At 46.2% G+C, this 19,840-nt stretch overlaps 1 protein-coding gene across 1 annotated transcript; it reads left to right on the top strand.

Moving 5' to 3' along the window:
- Nucleotides 1-4,731: 4,731 nt before the first annotated feature.
- irs2b (insulin receptor substrate 2b) lies at nt 4,732-19,408 on the top strand. The gene is made up of 2 exons (XM_080456477.1): nt 4,732-8,296; nt 16,722-19,408. The coding sequence occupies exons 1-2, from the start codon at nt 4,954-4,956 to the stop codon at nt 16,724-16,726; spliced, it is 3,348 nt and encodes a 1,115-aa protein (XP_080312603.1). The 5' UTR covers nt 4,732-4,953; the 3' UTR covers nt 16,727-19,408.
- Nucleotides 19,409-19,840: the final 432 nt, after the last annotated feature.

Genomic DNA, 19,840 nt, shown 5'->3' with positions numbered 1-19,840 from the left:
TCAAAGAATTTGCAAAAATAGCAAGGAATACCTGATCTACGAGCTTGGAGAGCAACTATATTTGCTATCTGTTTTTTTTTTACATAGGGCTTAATTGGTTAAGCTTATCTCATCAGATCGCATATTCTAATCTGTTTATGAAAGCTCATCCAGGGCAGAGGAAGGACTGGCCTGGGTCTGGGTGTTATGTTGTGCTTGTGACTCAGCAGCGAAGATCCAGTTGTCTTGTTTACATTTGAGGGCCACTTTAGGGGAGTCTGAGGGAGAGATTGTGTCTCTCATCAAATGCACTATCACCAACAGAGAAAATATATGACAGGATATATATAAACCAGCTATTGCAGCTGAGCTGAGTGCTGACACAACAAGCACCTGACTGACAGACCAAAGCAATATAAGATGAAATCTATTTGTTTACTTACACAAGTGATTTCAAAGTTTGCTCAAAAACACCATCATCCAGCAAATAAGGCAGGTGTGGCATACACCAACACATGTATTTTGAGAGGTAGACCTCTCTCCACCCCTATTGTAGACTAAGTAAATAAGCATATAAAGCCCTAATGGGTTCATATAAGGCGATGGTGAGAGGACTCATTTAAAGGCCTTGTAAATCAGGCTGAGATGGCCATTTAATTAACTTGTAAATTAATGCACCACGCTGTGTAAATCGGAAGGTGATAAATATGCGTGGTTACCTAAGAGACGGGATAGGACATAAGACCAGATTGCCTGTGCATATGGGCTGATGGCACACAGTTTACAGGACTATTTCCCACCTTACTGGGGTTTTATAGACATCTGATTTGCATTTCTCAGTAGAGTCAGAGTGGTTAACCACATGATCCCTATGGTGTCCCTATTCTGAGGCGAACATTTGGCGAAAATAGCAGATCTACAAGCTCACAACTCGTCAGCTTGTATATTGGCTATTTTCACCACATTTGGTGTGGAGGAAAATACGGACCTAGAAGTATAGAGCCCTGGGTGATCTAAGTATATAGAGTTTAAGGGGTTGATGACTATTGACTAGTAAAGCCAAAAGGTCAATTTCCGCAACCCCACCTTTCTATCTCCATTTATTTTTTCATCTAAGATTATTCTTTAGGCAGGTTTTGATAGGACAGGTTTTTAGATAGGTCAATGTAAAGAGACAGGAAGCTGAAGAGAGAGGGGGGAAAGATATGCTGGAGAGGTCTCCGGATGGAATCGACCAGTGAACATTGCAATTATGTGGTCAACACACTATCCGGTCAGCAACTATCTCCATTTGTTTAACACTCTCTCTTTCTTTACATCCAGGACACAGTAGCCTACGATGGAATGGAAGAGAGAGTGTTGTGCTTCTTAAATGAGACTGTAATTGGCATTATAGGTATCATTGAACCCTCTATATACTTTTTAGACTTGACCTGAGTTGGCTCTCTTTTTTCTCTCTACAAATGTCCCTCTTTGCCTAAAATGGCTGATCTACAAGTTCACAGTGTGTCGTGTTGCGGTGAATTGTGAGCTTGTAGATCTGCCGAATGTTCTCCCCAGAATAGGTGATAGGTCCAAGTGGTTAAATACAACAGACATAATTTAATAACGACTCATCAATCCAATTAATGAAGATTAAACCCAGATGTATCAACTTTATATCTACTGAAGAGTTGCCTTCCACTACCTACAGAGGGATATCTTAGGCAGGGCAAAAGTGCCACAACAAATACCAATCCATTGCCGGTTATTCCAAGAATGTCCCAAGTAAACAATGCAGTACACAGACACAAAAGTAATCAACCAACACAAGATGCAGTGTCACATGCATTCTTCTGGTCGAATAAGGGAGGCAGTATGGTTGCATGATTTGATTTATTATCCACTGCGGTACGCCAGTACCAGTCCAATCATTGCTGCTGGTGGCATAATTGACCTGTACAGGGCACGGTAATTGACCTTGCTGCTGAGGACAGATTTGGTTGATGCTGAGCCAGCAGAGTAGGCTTTTAGTGCATGGATCCACTGTATTCATTGGCAGATTTGCACGACCAGATAAAAAAGGACACATTTTCAATGATGAGTAATGAGAGTCTACACAGCTCAGTTTTAGGTTTCACCACGAGGGGCCAGCTGGTGAGTAAATAAACAGTGATCATAATGGAAAATAAGCATAGATAAGACAATAAAATACAAATAGTTTACGTGTTTCAGAGAAGTGGCACCACAAGTGTTGCCATGTCCGCTTATCATAAGCATATTTGGGCTTATTTTTCTGGTAAGTTGCTTGTAAATATTGGTAGTTGCGGGTTGCGTTTTTTTGGGCTTGTTTCTAAAGTGTAGTTGCTTATTTGGGCTTGTTTCACAATTTTTAAGAATTTTAACCAGTGGTTCTCAAATATTTTCATGGATGGACCCCCAAATTAACATGTATTTGTCCCCTAACCCCCATCTGAAAATGTTGTGTGCCAGAGAGCCCCGTAGTACCAGATTTATGCGTTGTTAGAATGTTTCAAAAAATCTTCCAAATATTCCACATTTTATTTCAAGATATTTTGAAAATAGCAGATCTACAAGCTCACAAGTTGTGAGCTTGTAGATTGGCTATTTTCAATGTATACAGTATATAGGTTTAAAGTGCGCATAATGGTCTAAGTGCCAGTTGCTTCTTTTGGGCTTGTTTTCCTAGACCTGGTTGCTTATTTCTCTCACAAAATCTGGCAACACTGAGCACCACCTCGCTATCGGACACTATAAATTGAACAATGTTCTCTGGGGTGGAAAGCAAAGCACAGACAGACAGACAGACAGACAGACAGACAGACAGACAGGGCTCGCTCATCATCATCAACCACCGCGGCTATGAAGCAGCATTGTGTTCATCCACGCTGGACGCACATTGCTAGCCATTGACGCATCGAGATCAGCAGAAATTATCTGCGTCATCATAAATACGGAGATGTTTGATACAAACAACCATATATGGGCATGGACATGGTAGTTCCTGTGTTTGGCTGAGAGGAGAACTGCGATGGACTGGGCTTTCGTATATCATTAATTAAATATTTAATATACGAGGCGAATAAAACTGTTATATAGCCCCCCCCCTCTCTCTCTCTCGCTCTCGGAGAGAGAGAGAGAGAGATCTATCTATTTAAAAAAAATATATAACAGGGCCTTATGATGCGTATAGGCTAATTATAGGCTATACAGTAGCCCACATGATGAATCCGCATGCAGGTTGCACAATGCACACACGTAGTCGGAAACGCTAGAGGCACTGTGGCTGGCTGCAGCTGTCCTGGGAGCTCCAGGGGTTACGCAATAAAGTACGCAGCAAACAGACTCCGATTTGTACCGTAGATGTTTACCATTCACACTTTGATGCACCGCCACTGCAGCCTACAAAAGCAACAGAGAGGCTCCATGGTGGAAGAATAAATTGATGGACTACGTTCTTCTGATGGGCGACGCATAAACATCAGTGTTGCCATGCCCGCTTATTATAAGCGACTTTGGGCTTGTTTTTATGTTAAGTTGCTTGTAAATATTAGTTGCGGGTTACGGTTATTTGGGCTTGTTTCTAACGTGTAGTTGCTTATTTGAGCTTCCAGCTTCCTAAATCCTAATTCTCAAACATTTTTTAAAGGACCGCCTAAATTAATATATATTTGTCCTCAAACTGCCATCTGAAAATATGTTCTAAGGGACCCTAAATTAATATATATTTGTCCACAAACTGCCATCTGAAAATATTTTCTGCCAGGGAGTCCCAGGGACCCCCAAGATTTGTGTAGCCTAGTTAAAATGTTAAAAAAAATATATATTCCAGATATTTATCTCATTTTTTCCAAGCTTGTGAGCTTGTAGATCGGCTATTTTCAAATTCAAATAGCCAATGTAACATAGACTATGTTACATAGTGCTCATGTGGCGTAGTCGCTTCTTTTGGGTTTGTTTTCTTTTCATAGACCTGGTTGCTTGTTTCTCTCTGAGATTCTGGCAACACTGATACGCAGCAGAGGCGCTCCTCCAACGTGTGACAGACAGAGCGGCAGACAGGCTCATGAAGGTGGTTGTTTACCTCTGAAGTTGGAAAGAGGAACAGCCTCCCCCTCTTGTTGTTGTGCTAAACGTCATGCTGTTCGCCGCAGTTAATGGACATTTAGCCTACTACTGCGGGCAGGTTATTCTATTATCTCATCTCAAATATCTCAAATAAACTCTAGAAGTGAATAGACAACAGAATTATTATTAGGCCATTATTATTAATACTATTATTATTATTATTATTAGGCTATTATTATTATCATTATTATTGAAGTAGTAGCCTAATAGTAGTAATAGTAGTAGTAGTAGCAGTAGCAGCAGCAGCCTAATAATAGTAGTAATAATAATACTAGTAGTAGTAGTAGTAGGCTAGTAGACTTGTTTTTGTCTTTGTGTACACTTACACAAAAGTGTGCTCGATTACCTCATATTCATGGTCAATGTCGTATTCGCCTCGCGTAAAACAAAATTATTTTTGCCTGGCTACTTCAATAAATGCTCTATTTGCTACATAAAGTTCTAGAAACAGGCTTATAAATGCTGTCTACACGCCAGTGAGTCGGAAGAGGGCAGAGTGGATGGTGGGAGGGCTTTCTCTCTCTCCATTTCACTAGCATTCACTCCTTTCCACCAATAAGCCCAATGAGCTCAGCGCGCACCGCCCACTGTCGGCGTGTGTATTTTTTTCTTTCCCCTTCTTTTTGTAACCAAAGCTGGATGTGTAGAACGTCACATGTTGTTTTCCCTCCTCACTCCGGTCACCAGGAGACATGTGTTATTTACTGCTCAACTGCAGGGGAAGACGAACGCACAACCGGCGGCTCAGGGACTAAAAGAGCCGCGCGGCGATACGGACTAAACTAAACATTGAGCGACGAATTAAAACTCAAGGAAAGCCAACATTTGTTTGTGAAGGACGATAGAATGGCGAGTCCGCCTAACACGGGAGGACACTTGGTTTCCAGCAATGCGAACATTAACAACAACAACATCAAGAAGTGTGGATATCTGAAGAAGCAGAAGCACGGACACAAGCGTTTCTTCGTGTTAAAGGAGCCGAGCGAGGGCTTCCCCGCCCGGCTGGAATACTACGAGAGCGAGAAGAAATGGAAAAACAAATCGGCCGCGAAGAGAGTTATTCCTCTGGACTGCTGCCTCAATATCAACAAGAGAGCGGACGCGAAACACAAATACCTCATCGCCCTTTATACCAAGGACGAGTATTTTGCCGTGGCGGCGGAAAACGAGCAGGAGCAGGAGAACTGGTACGGAGTTCTGACGGATTTAATGAGCGAGGGGAAAGTCTACGACGGCTCGGCATCTAATTCAGCGTCCTCGCTCGTGGGGTTCGACGAGTCGAGCTACGGCATGATCACGCCGGTCACCGCAGCGTACAAGGAGGTATGGCAGGTGAACCTGAAATCCAAAGGGCTCGGGCAAAGCAGAAATTTAACCGGGGTGTACAGGCTTTGCCTCTCCAGTCGGACGATCAGCTTCGTAAAGCTAAACACGGAGGTTGCCTCCGTCAGCTTACAGCTGATGAATATTCGGAGGTGCGGCCACTCTGACAGCTTCTTCTTCATCGAGGTTGGTCGATCGGCGGCCACGGGTCCCGGGGAGCTTTGGATGCAGGCTGATGATTCTGTGGTGGCACAAAACATCCACGAAACTATTCTAGAAGGCATGAAAGCCATGAAGGAGCTGTCGGAATTCCGTCCGCGCAGCAAGAGCCAGTCATCCGGCACCAACCCTATTTCTGTGCCCACCCGGAGGCACCTCAACCATCTGCCCCCCAGTCAGACGGGCTTGCTCCGGCGGTCGCGCACCGACAGCATGGCTGCGTCTCCCGTGAGCAAATTTACGTCCTGTCGGATACGCACGGCCAGTGAGGGAGATGGCACTATGACACGCCCCATGTCAGTGAATAGGAGCCCGCTTAGCCCCGGGGTCCATAGGACCCTCTTGACCAGATCTAACACTATTACAGCTCGCCCATGCCGGACATTTGAATGTTCTTCCCTCCAGCATAGTAAGTCCATGTCCATGCCTGTGTCTCACTCCCCACCTTTGGCCTCCCCCAGCCCAGTCAGCCTGTCCTCTTGCCCAGAGAGCAGCGTTCCGCGGCCCTCCAGTTGCAGTGCCTCCTTTTCGGGCTCCCCAAGTGACTTAGGTTTCATTTCGTGTGACGAGTACAGCTCCAGCCCCGCCGAGGCACGGGACCTCCGGCTAACTCTCACCCTCCGCAGCAACACACCTGAATCTCTAAATGCCGACACCCCCCCCTCTCAAGATGGCAGTGACCTCCATGGCTACATGGTGATGGAACGCCAGAATCAGAATGGCTACCGGCGCTTACCGGAATTAGACAAGGCCTATCGAAAGCGCACATATTCCCTCACCACCCCTCGCCAGCAGAGGGTCCCTTCTCAAGTGTCTTCTGCCTCACTGGATGAATACACGCTCATGAAGGCCACCTACACCAGCGGAAGCCAGTCTTCTCGCAGGTCACACACAGCCTCCCCGAAAGCGACCTATCCTGAGGATTATGGGGATGTGGAAATTGGCTCTAATTGTCAACAAGGAGGCAGTGGCTACATGCCCATGATGCCAGGTGTGACAACCCAGACAGCTTGGTCCAAGGTTGATGCCTACATGCCCATGAGCCCCATGTGCGTCTCTGCCCCCAAGCAGATCATCAACCCCCGCTCACACCCTTCTCCAGCAGGGCCGGGCCCACGCACAGACTCCCCCGGGAGTTTGTCTCTCGAGGACAGCGGCTACATGCGCATGTGGTGCGGAGCCAAAATGTCAGTGGAAAGTACTGACGGGAAGCTCACCAATGGAGAGTATTTGAACATGTCCCCTGTAGACCCTCTGGTATCCCTCACACCCCCGGACTGCTTGCTCAACCCTCTGGGAGGAGATCCTCATCCCCTGTCACATCACAGACAGCCTTACACATACAGCTCTTTGCCTCGCTCTCTCAAAGCCCACGCTCAGCGCAGTGGGCCAGCAACAGACACCGATCAGTATGTGGTGATGAGTTTACAGCGTCAACGAATAGAGGAAGAGTCAAACTACTGTCCAATCTCCCCAGGAAGGTCTGTGTCTGGCAGCTCACCGTGGTCCCCCAGCACCCATTCTTCCGCCCTTTCTCCCCTCAGAATGGAGAAGGGTGGCCTGGTCCATCGGGCTCGGGCAAATCGGCCCACCCGGCTGGCTCTGGAGTCCCTCAGAACCTTACCGTGCATGAGTGAACACCCGCTCCCCTCAGAGCCCCGCAGCCCGGGAGAATACATCAATATAGACTTTAGCAACACCACCCGCTACCCGCCCACTTCTGTGGCCATGGAGTGCCCAGACACCTCGCTGAGCTTGTGTGCTGTGTCACCGCCACTCTCTGACTATGTCAACGTCAACGTCAGCCCTGCGGGTCACCATGGCTCACACCAGGTTGGGGGTTCCCCCTCCTCCACCGGGCTCCTGAACCACACATCGGGGGCACCGGCTCATCCCAGCCAACCAGACCCACATCAAGACATGCATGGAGTGGGGGAGGGTGAGGAGAAAAGCACAGAAGGAGAGGAGGAGGAGAGGGTGATGGCAGAGGAATATCTCCTCCAACGGCAGGTGAGCCCTGTGCGTTCATCTGGCCCAGTGAAAGATGACTACACGGAGATGACCTTCAGCCCTCCTGCCCCTCTGCCCCCTCTATGCACCACCGACAGCCCCACTGCCTGTGTCCAGAGACTCAGCCTGGAGGCTGATCTCGTGGGGGCTGTACCCCCTGTGCCGGTGGAGTCCTTCCTCCTGGGGGGACCCTCGTTGTCTATCCCCGCCGTGGATCCCGACAGAGGGGCCAAGGTGATCCGGGCAGACCCACAGGGGCGGCGACGCCACAGCTCAGAGACCTTCTCCTCCACCACCACTGTCACGCCTGTGTGTCCATCTTTTGCCCACGATGCCAAACGGCACAGCTCTGCCTCAGTGGAGAACGTGTCCCGCCCTGTGCGGAGCTCGGAAGGATCAGACGAGGAGTACGGCAGCAGCAGCCCCATGTGCAGAGAGACCTCGGCAGGTTACCAGAATGGACTTAACTACATTGCCTTAAACCTGATGGAAGGAAGCCTAGGAGGATGCAGTTTAGGGGGCTGTGAGGGACTGTTGAGATTCAAGACGCCTTGTGGTTGTAAGGGGGGCATGAATGGCTTTAATGCCAGCCCTTATGCCAGCATGGGCTTCAAGGAGACTGCAACTGCTGTGAAAGGTGAGCCTGGTTAAAAAAAGAACATTTCTCACACCATTTGCATACTCATTCAAGTTTTTCATTCATTGAGGGAGTGCAATTGGGGCTTGACTACAGGGACAGGCTTAATGTATTCTGCAGAGATACCCGTTGCTAAGCTGCTTCAAGCTTTATTTTCGAAGTAAATTACTATGAATGTATTTCAGAGAAATTCAGAGAATATGATTAACATGCTGCTGCAGCGCTACACTGATCCATTTTATACCTGTGTGAGACTGTTACAGCCTGTCGCGTGTGTCATGCTGTAGCCTACTAACTGTAAACTCAACGAGTGAATGCAAGTCACTTTTCTGTTCCGCACATTATTGTGCTGGATAGGATGAGAGCTTGTCATTTCCTGTGTTGCCGTTATCACATTATTTATTTATTGATAGTACTCATCACTCATCTTCTAATTAGAAGTGACACTGACAACACTGATCATAATCATTCTTCCATTGACATTACAGTGTTATGCAACAGTTATGCAAAACAATAACAATGTCATTTCAGTAGGATCAGTTTTCATACTAACAGGGAAATAACAGTCTTGCTGTATTTTCTTAACAACATAGTAGTGTTTGTGAAATGCTGCACATGTTGATACATTAGCCCTGGCAAATGAGGTATAATGCACATCTATTGGGTGTTGGCTGTGATGTTTAGATAGGATTAGTCACTTACTCGTCACACCCATGGTACATCGACAACCTCAAGGCTATAAGCAATGTTGTGAACTATAAATACTAGATCTGTGAATGGTGGTGCTCTGGTTGTGCTGCTCTCTGTGACGCAGTTCTCTTTACACGTCAGTAGGCTGCTAAAAAACATCCAAAGTGACGCATGCTTTTTCTTTACTGATGCGTACAATTTAGGGCTTGTTGTGACCAGGTTTTTTTTTATTATATTATTGTTAGCTAATGGTTCAGGGAGTGTTGTTTTTGGGATGATCATTGATGTGCCAAAGAAAACATTAGCTATTGCGAAATGCTCTTTCATGAAAAGTTGTCTCCATGAGAGGGGGAATTGTGTGCATCAAAACATTACCTTTCACCTGATTCTGTGCGCTGTTGCATCAATGGCTTTTCAAGATTCCCGTAAATGACAGGGATTATTTTACAGGGCGGTGTGTCTCAACAGAGGCATGTCAGAAGTTGCTGTTGTTTGAAAGGAAAATACATTGTATGGGAGATTATCGTGAGTCAGTGTTCTTCTGATGGCGAAATCTAAGAGTTTAATTGCCGCTCGTGGGTTTTCACAGCTAAGTTACCCCCCATCCCCTTTTGTGTGTTTCTTTTGGCTCTCATGCTGTGTGAGGGTTTGTTGCAGTCATCGGGTTCCCCAGAAAAACAAGTGAGTCAGTTGTTTATCAGTTGTCAGGTACTGGGTTTCAGGACAGGAATGCAGGCAGTGTGCAAAGGTTGCTGGGAGAGGTGAATGCTCACTTGTTTTTCCTAACCTGGTGGGGTGGTGGGGGTGGGTGGCAGGCTACTTCTTTCACTGCCAGGAACTTTACAAAACACTAGTACACATGAGTGTACATGCACATGTTGTTTTTTGTTAACACATCTCTGACGTAGACTCTCTCTCTCACACACACACACACACACACACACACACCACCTGCTGTTAACTACCTCTTGTTGGTTCCACCCTTTGGTTTTGTCTGGGCTCTCTGTATTGCAGAGGACAAGGTGTATATTTTGTAATTACAATGTTACCAACAGCAGATAGAAGTTTAGCTTTGGAACCTTTCCACCGGCTACTGAACTAGAGAAGTATGAATACAGCGCAGCGGGAGAGGAGAAGTAGATGAGAAAAAGGAGGGATGACGTGTTGTTTTGTTTTTCAGTATCGTGACAAAATAGACCACTGAGTCGCTGGCTTGAAGGGAGGGAGGGAGAGAGTGAGGGGGAGGAATGTAGGAGGCGGAGGAAGGGAGAAAGACAGAAAGAAAACAGAGGCAGTGAGAGAAACAGAGAGCTGAGTGTTGCTGCAGTAAGAGTCGGTTGTAGTCAGCTGGGTTGTTTAGGTTATTTACGGCATTCCTGGAAAACAAAGCCCAAGTGAAAACAACTAGCCTACTTCCGGAACACCCCTATACTGTGCCCTGATCAGGAATGCTGTGCAGCCAATCACGGATGTGCTAAACAAAATACTGACTACTGAGAGGTTTAGTGTGTGTGTGTGTGTGTGTGTGTGTGTGTGTGTGTGTGTGTGTGTGTGTGTGTGTGTGTGTGTGTGTGTGTGTGTGTGTGTGTGTGTGTGTGTGTGTGTGTGTGTGTGTGTGTGTGTGTGTGTGTGTGTGTGTGTGTGTGTGTGTGTGTGTGTTAGCGATAGAGGGTTGGTGTAGTATGTGTGTGGGCCTGTGTTTACTATTTGAGATGACCGGCTTTTCCACATTCTCTCCTCGGCACCACTCGGTGAACCATAAGTCGACATTCCATACACTCCCATTAATTTAAAATGGGTGGAATAGGAATTCAAATTCTCAGAATGTAGTTGGCCTCCTTAATTGTCAGTGTGTGTGTGTGTGTGTGTGTGTTTGCACAAGTAGGGATCTGGCCAAGAGGATATGCTGCTCCTTTAACAAACACCACGAATGTGGAAGCACACATCCGTTTAGTCAGAGAGTTAGCAGATTATTGGTTCACTGACGCGTCAGCCCGATGGGTTACGCTGTTGTTTGGGTTTGCTGGTCAGACGTGCGAGATGTGAGAGGGGAGTGGTCAGGCCAGTGGGTGGGGTGGGGGTTTGGGGGTTTGGGGGGTTGGGCAGGGCGGGGGACTGAATGGCCCTGCTCGCTGTTTAACTTTCAAAGCACGTGCCCTCTCCCTGCCACCAAAGTCAGTTACTTGACCTTTGAACCAACTGTGTGTGTGTGTGTGTGATTGTGTTTGTGTTTGTGTGTGTGTGATTGTGTTTGTGTTTGTGTTTGTGTGTGATGTGCAAATGGCGGGTGCGCTGCCTGCTATTTCTGTAACTTATCTCTCTTTTACACTTTCTCCTTCCTTTAGCTGTCTCGGTCTTATCTTCAGCCTGCAGTCTCTCTTTCTCTCTGTCACCTCACATGTTCTTGTTTCCCCCCTTTCCTTTCCCCACTATAAACTTCTTCAGTTCTTCCTTATCATCCTTTGAACCCCTGGCACCCCACCCTGACCCCCCGCCTAGTCCGGCTGCCTTCTCTCCCTTTTCCCTATATGTTTGTTTTCTTCTCATTCATTAAGTAGCAGTCAGGTGTTTGGGTTCAGACAGGAGAGAGGACTGACTCACTCTCTCCACGTTTTCATTTTGGTGCCCAGACTGACCCCCCCGCCCCCACCCCCTTCTGTCTCTGTCTCCACACACCTCTGTGTTTGTGTGTATGTGTGTGTGCGTGGCCCTCAGCAGATGGTGGGGGTGGGGGGTTGGGGGGCTTGGGTCTTGCACCTGCCCCGCCAAGCAGTGCTCACTGGTTATCTGGCCCTTCAGAGGGGAGTGACAATACGCTAATGACTAGCCACCATCTGCCACAACAACAGGGAGAGAGGCGAAAGGGGGGGGGGGGGTGCTGGGGGGGACAAGAAGCCAAATCCCCCCCCCCCCCCCCCACTGTTCCAACCCTCTCATCCCCACCCTCATGTCCTCTCTAGTATTGGTTTCTGTTTTCCTAAAATGGTGTGATTTGCTGGTGCTGGTGAATTTGAGCCCTGCATACTTCCTGCTATCTTAGGGAGAACGAGAAGCCGCAAGACCATGGAACACTGTTTTCTGATTGGCTTTGAGGACACGTATGAGGTTGTTCCAACAATGCATTTTACAATTAGCTAATTGGCTAGCTCATTAGTGCAACCCACTACTGTGTCCTGCCTGGTAGAGTTCTACCCTTATTGCTCTCACGAACAGTTTGCTAACTGAATTAACAGACTACTAACAACTAATTAACTAGCGCCCATATGACAGGATTTACTGCTGAAGTGTGGAAGTGGTTATGAAAGCTGTTCAATCATGAATCTCCAGAGCTGTACCTCATAGCTCTTATTTGATGACATGGAGAATGTGTCTTCTCCGTCCTCACCTGTCTCGTGCTCCCACCCCCACCTGCTGCTGACAGTCTGATACATAACCCTTTGAGTAAAGTAGGGCGGGATGTTCCAGCGCTAGATAAAAACTCACTCAACCCACTCTAGCCTCCATTTAGCTGGGAGGTAAGGAGGATTACATTCACTTCAGGATTAGACATTGTTGAGCTGCTTGCTTTGTTTAGAGTTGGAAGAAGAGCGTGTGCGTGTGGCGATAGTCCACGCCGACGTGTGCATGTGCAGTATGCACACACGGGACACACATTATGCACACAACCTTAATGAGCTCACTCTGTGCCTGTTTTCCTGACTTCTCAGAATCATTGCAGTCACAACCTCCAACGGATTTGGTTCATAACATTGTAAACACCCTGCACTCTTCTCTGTCCCCTCTCCTCTTTGGTGGTGTGGCTTCTGTACTGGCCCCAGGCACTGCACAAGGGAAAACATTCAATTTACGGAACTGTGTGCACATGTGCCTTGGTAATTACAGAATAGAATTTGGTGTGGGGATCTCTTTAATCACTTAAGCCCTATATTCTGAATTCGTACGAGGAATAGTGGAAAATAGTCTACAATGGTACATATTTTAAGCTTGCCTTGTAGATGTGATATTTTTGCAATGTTTTGAAAATGATTGAAATTTTTTAAAGATTAAAAAGAAATATGATATTTGAAATATTTCACCTATAATACCATGCCCAAAATAGGGACGCCAAGTTGAAAGTGGTTAAGAGATTTTGTCACCCGCCAACCGGTGAGACAATGTGTGTAGAGAGAGTTAGAATAATTTAATGTGCTGTAATGAATTGATACAATCAGAATTATAATGGCAAAATGTCTTGACAAGTAGTCTAATGATTTAACCACTTTAATCTGGCGTAGATTGACTATTTTAGCTATTCGTCATATGACACATTATATAGGGGTTAAGTGGTTAACAGCCCATGACCTGATGTGTGTGTGTGCTTGTGTGTGTGTGTGTGTGTGTGTGTGTGTTATCTGTCTTATCTGTCTGTCTGTCTGTGGGTGTGTGTTGGTGTGCGTGTGAGTGTGCTACTCATATTTTAAAGGTTGTTGTTGTTCAGGATTCGGGAAGTAGTGTGAGGGGTCAGAGGTCACAGAGAGGTAGCCTAGTGTTTTTGCAGCGGCAACAACAGTGCTGTAGGTCAGGGGGGAGCGGAGACGACAACAAGAATATAAACCAAACTGCTCTGTGCCCTGCTGCTGCCTGCTTTCCTGTGTAACAAACGATCAAAAACAAACCCATCTCATATCCATGCTTTATTCCGTTTGCCCACATGCAAAAATCCTCCCTGCATACCCAGTATAAAATCTTTTAATTCAAAGAGTTAAGTTTGATTCATACATTGTTGTACGACGGTATCGTGAACCAAAAATGGCGCACAACACGTCGCATCCGCAACACTTTGTGAACTTGTATATCTGCCATTTTTGCGCTGTCGTACAACAAAGTTTAGACTCTCTATAGAGTTAGATTAAAACTGAGGATTTTTCCGTGTCAGAAAACACAATGAGCTGTGGTGATGGTGGCACTGTTTAAAGAGGTTGAACGTGCGCGTGCGGGGGAGGGCGGGGGGGGGGGGGGGGCTCCAGAGGAGCCTGCTGCCCACTTTCCCTGCAAAGACCTACGTATACGGTCTTGTCTGCCCACGACTGAGCTCCAACAGCTGGCGACAGACACAGGGACACGTTGAACCTGCTTCTCAAGCACTCGGACAGTACTTTTGCCTATACTAAATACATGCCTGTGTGTGTGTCCCAAGCATGAGTGGAGCAGGGCTAAATTTAGCCTGTGAGAACTAAATAAATAATGAAAGGAGCCAGGGTGTGCTTGGGGACAGGACAGGGGCGCCGGGGGGTGCCACAGGGGGGTGGGGGAGGGCTGGGTAGGGGCCAGTGGGTTCAAACCCTGGCCCTCTGCCCCCCTTCTCTTGCAGCCCCCTCTCCAATCAGCGTGTGTGTGTGTGTGTGTGTGTGTGTGTGTGTGTGTGTGTGTGTGTGTGTGTGTGTGTGTGTGTGTGTGTGTGTGTGTGTGTGTGTGTGTGTGTGTGTGTGTGTGTGTGTGTGTGTGTGTGTGTGTGTGTGTGTGTGTGTGTGTGTGTGTGTGTGTGTGTGTGTGTGTGTGTGTGTGCGCGCAAGCAATGGGAGGTATCAGCTGAGTCTCTACTGAAAGAAAAGCTGGAGAAAGTTGGTTCTACCCTTGTGTGTGTGTGTGTGCATGTCAACCTGTCCTATTTAGTGAAGTGATTCAACTTTGGTTCCCGGCAGCTCTCAGTGATTCTCACCCAAGTGTCTGCATCTACAGGCATCTGACTGGCTCAGACCAGCCCTGACACACACACACACACACGCAGTCACACACACACGCAGTCACACACGCATCGTTATGGACGGCTGGTCCCATGATCTCACCACATTCCCGTTCCTCTCTGTCAGGTTGATTCTGTTACTCTGGTTTTCCACCACCACCCCCTCTGTTTGTGTCTGTCTGTCTGTCTCTCTGTCTGTCTCTCTGTCTCTGTCTCTCTCTCTCTCTCTCTCTCTCATTGAGGAGACAGACCCTTTTCCCAGCTCGCCCAGTCAGTGATGTCCTATTGTTACAACAACTGCTCCCACATTTTGGGTGTCGACACCCCTGGGCATCTATAGAACTGGGTCAGTCTGTTTGATGTGATGTGATTAGCAGGCTAATGAAGACGCCAACCAGTCTGTGTGTGTGTGTGTGGGTGTGTGGGTCGGTGGGTGGGTGTGTGTCTGCATGTGCATGCCGGTTCGTACGTTAGTAGAATTGACTTCATCCCCTCCCCTTCTTGTCCCGTCTGATGTCTCACACATTGGTATACAAGTAAAATAAAAAGTGTTAGTTTAACCCTGAGAATGTGCAAATGTGACCAAATTGACCTGTCAAAGTCTATTTGTTTACATTTGCACATTCTCAAGGAGCAATACTGTATACTATTCTCCTTTTTGATTTTGATGCTCAATCGTGTGTGTGTGGGAAGTAGGGGTCGTAGAGAAAGGGAGAACAGACATATGTGCGTGCGTGTGTGTGTTTGTGCACCCGTGTGTGTGTGTGGTGAGGACTGTGAATCGAGGGGTTTGTTTAAGAGAATGACGATCCACATCCAGCCCAGTGAAAACGTCTCTTGTTCTCTGCCTGGAAAGGAGAGGCGAGAGGGGAGCGGCGAGGGGAAGAAAGGCTCAGCCACCGATAGGCAGCGCGTGTTAGCTGAGACTTCCGCTGCCGTTTGAGGGCTGCATGCAAATGAAACCTCACAAACAAGCACACAGGGCCAAGGGTCAGTACAGCTTTCCACCGAGACTCTCAACGCAGGGTTCATGTGAGGGCTTGAGGATACACTGCGTCTGCCATTGTGCATGTGTGTACACACGGTAAAACCCTGAGTGTAAAGGGAAATTTAGACCACACCACAACGGTCCAGTGCTTAAGTGAATGCTCCGTCATACGACGGGGTCACGCGCTGAAAACCTGCGTTGCGTTGTGAGCTTGTAGGTCAGCTATTTTCGTCGCCCGACACCATCATGTCGGTATACAGCGCAAAACTTTGTTCTGAACTAGGCTTTAAAGCTGCAATCCACAAGATTTATGTCTTTCCCGGGAATTCGAGCAGATTTGTACCAGTGAGCTGAGACGGAATGCACATTTGGGCAGGGGAGACCTGCGTTTTGAGCTTCAGTCAGTACTAACTAACTCAAGGTCTACATTTCTCAATAGAAGTGCGAGGAGACCTGTGTGTGTGTGTGTGTGTGTGTGTGTGTGTGTGTGTGTGTGTGTGTGTGTGTGTGTGTGTCCGCATAGGGTTGTGTGTGTATAGGGAGATGACTGTGTGTGTGTGTTGTTGTTACCGTCTCTGCTGTCATTGGAGACTGCACTCCGTCAGCTGCATAGTGCTAAATGCCAGTCTGTTTTTCCCCTGCAGTGAAAGCACCTGCCACTTCAGTGTCCACCAGCTGAGAAACACACACACACACACACACACACACACACACACACACACACACACACACACACACACACACACACACACACACACACACACACACCAGGTCCTTTGCAGAAGAGCACTTATTCCTTACTTGGTAACAGAGTGGGGGGTACACCATTTGACCTTACCCTCCCCCTGACACCCATACCTACATAATAAATCTCTCTCTCTCTCTCTCTCTCTCATATACACACACACACACTTGAAAGGAGGGAAAGGATGAGGAAAACATTTAATATATGCCCTTTCGTGTTTCTATGTTTTCTATGTGGATCACATGACTAACATACGCACTCTTGTTCTTTTCTTTTTCAGACTGAAGGCTGAACATCTCTCTGTCTCTCTCTCTCTGTCTCTGTCTCTGTCTTTGTCTCTCGCTCTCGCTCTCGCTCTCTCTCTCTCGCTCTCGCTCTGGCTCTCTTTCCTGTGAACAAGAGGGATCACGGCTGCAGCCTTAGTGATGAGGTTGCCACGCTGACAGCTGGACCATGTGCTGCAGCAGACGACCTTTGACCTCAGCCCCCCCTCCAGGGGTCACAGGGACTGCCATCGTCATGGCAACACGGACACTTGACCCTTCCCCCAAATCTTCCCTCCCTTTCGTCCTCGGCACCCAAACATTCAGGCACCACCGCCACTGCTGCTGTATCAGACGACTTAATGAGAACACAGACTCTTACAGTTAGAGAACTATTTATCTGTGTACCTAGGGCCTAAAAATATATATATTTCAACACTATTATTATTATTATATTATCGTTATCATTCTTACACTTTCCATTGGTTTTCGTTTAGCTTTTAGCTGACAGGGCCAGTAAACCCTCACCTTAAAACCTGTGAACCAAACCTGGCGAAGATGCGTTACACAACCTTCACACACATAAACACACACACACACACACACACACACACGCGCACAGTCGAAAGTTTTCACACACATACGAATTACATATATATTTATTTATTTACTGTGTATGTGTGGAACTAGTGAAATGTGTGTCTGTGTGTGTGTCAATATGTACCACAGATTGTACTGCAAAAAGAGGAGGCATTTATGAACTTAACATAACAACCCACGTTAACAATTGCTTACAAAAGAAAAAGAAAAAAACCCTACCTCAAAGCAAAACAACCAGGTTAATACCCATTTACGCAGCAGAAATATATATGAAATAATCTATTTATTTTCAGAGGTGAATGTTTTTGTAAACCGCCAATCCAAAGCCTTACTCAAGCCATCAGCCCCTTGGCTGATGGAGCATTTTGTTTAGTTTGGACCTATGAACACGCAGTATATCAAAGACGTAACCGATCGTCATAGAGACCGAATGTTTTGCCAGAGCAGTAGGAGAGAGATGTCCTCTCTGAGATTAAGTTCCTACTGTTCACACCCTACATTTATGACAGAATATATGTACTAGAGATCCAGAGTAATATATTTATTATTATCGCTGAGGTGTGGATGACGTGTACTGTTTTCATACACACAAAGAAGAATGACGGTACGAGCGCGGAGGAGGGGTACTTGACATTGCATCATGCATGCATGCATACACTCATGTATACGCAAACACAGCAATGTGTCCCCCAAACCCAACCTGACCACTCACACAAAGCCTTGGCATTTTATACACTTTACCTTTTGAGCTATCCACTAACCACCCCCCCCCCCCCCCCCCCAACAAATACATGCTGCAGGGAAAGACAACCCCCTCAGTGCAGGGACCGCAACATGGCCAACAGAATGTCTGTTAACCTTATTTCAATAGTGACTGGAGAGCACAGGATCTCTTGTTTGACGTTTCTCTCACCCAGTTGCCTCAGCAATGCTCTGTCAGGAGAGCCAATTGGCTGGCAAGTGCAGTGCTGAGAATTCTACCTGTTATATCACAGTGTGTCTGGTTATTCAGTGAGCCTTTTCGACAGCTTGATCGCTAACGCTCTCAGCCGAGAGCGAGCTTGGCGGTACACATCGGAGCTAATGCACGGTCTTGCACTTACAAACTTCCTAGATTGTAACACAAGACACTTTTGAATGTAGTATATGCTGTGCTCTGAGGTTGAGAGCACGCAACCCAACACCACAACAACTACAATGACCACACCGACAATAGTGAAACACGCAGAGGTACACAAAATGAAAACTGCAAAAACAGAATGAGACAAAACCAAGCAGGACAAATATCTATTCATTCATCACTGGTACATCAATGTTTGCCTGTATACTGTAAATAGTGTAATAATACAGAGAATTACATCAAAGCGAAAGCTGAAACTTTGTTGTGGAGAGATTTTAAGTTAAAGTTGAAATAACTTATGCTGTTTGTACTGTACATATTATGTATTTGAGTGAATTCCCTGAAACAACAGAAGCACTAATTAAGTTATATGCTAAACAACATGGTTTGGCCTTGATTTCTTCTCTTTTTTTTCAACTGTCATGGGATAGTGTTGTGAAATAGATGCCACTATGAGGACATTTTCTAATGCTGTAATTCAGAAAAAGACTTAAGATAAATCGTTTAATTAATACTTGACATAGTTAATTATTGCTACTTAGGTACAATACAAATGGCATATATGCAATATTTACATTTTTTTAAAATTAGTTTACAAAGAGGTACCAAATGTATAAATACTATATGTTAATAATGTTTGTTAAACCTTAAAACCAGATTTTTGCTGTTTGTACATTGTTTTCTGCCAATTTGAAATGGAAAGTTCTTGTTTGTTTGTTAGTTTTTGCTAATGGAGCCTATTGGTGTTTTCAGCAGTGTTTTTGCATTTGAATAATAATGTTTCCAGTTGAGTTTTTAATTCAGCATCTAAAGGTTACGATATGGGCCCTGGCTTATAACTTGCTGTGTCTTCCATTGTAAATACTTCATATCTTGCTTCTTGTGATGCTACTAAGAGATGATAATTTAAAACATGTAGTTCATTGCTTTAGACTGTATTGATTGTTTATAGACACATGCAATAAAAAAAAAAGTTATTTAAGAAAGCCAACTGCCTACTTTTGCTTCCTTTCTCCGCCCACCCTCCCCTTCACATCACAAAACAAGTGCTGTCTTTTCATCTCTCGTCTGAATAGACGGTTGCCAGAACAGATGTCTCAATTCAGTTTTTCTTTCCTTTTTTTCTTCATCAAGAGAATCCTCATTAGGAAAGGGAGAGAGGAAATGTTTGGCTTCTCTTTGCTGTTCATCTGCTCCATTCCTCCTCATTTTCACTGAGTGCTTTTGGAGCTCTGCTTGTCATTGAGAAAGAACCCCGTCAAGGATCCTTCTAGAATCTAGAATAAGTGTGGGGCTAGCCTAGCTTAGCATCCCCTCCAGCATCACCATTGTTATTGTTTTGCTGCCCTTGTCTCCCAGTCCCCACCCCCAGTGATAGTAATTAGACGAGCATGTCGAAACAGCCCCCAGAACTGG

The sequence above is a fragment of the Gymnoscopelus braueri genome (assembly GCF_963280865.1).
Source record: "Gymnoscopelus braueri genome assembly, chromosome: 18".
Lineage (NCBI taxonomy): Eukaryota > Metazoa > Chordata > Actinopteri > Myctophiformes > Myctophidae > Gymnoscopelus > Gymnoscopelus braueri.
This window is presented reverse-complemented; position numbering and strand designations above follow the sequence as displayed.

Coding starts and splice junctions, on each gene's coding strand:
- irs2b (XM_080456477.1), top strand. CDS start 4,954: ATGGCGAGTCCGCCTAACACGGGAGGACACTTGGTTTCCAGCAATGCG.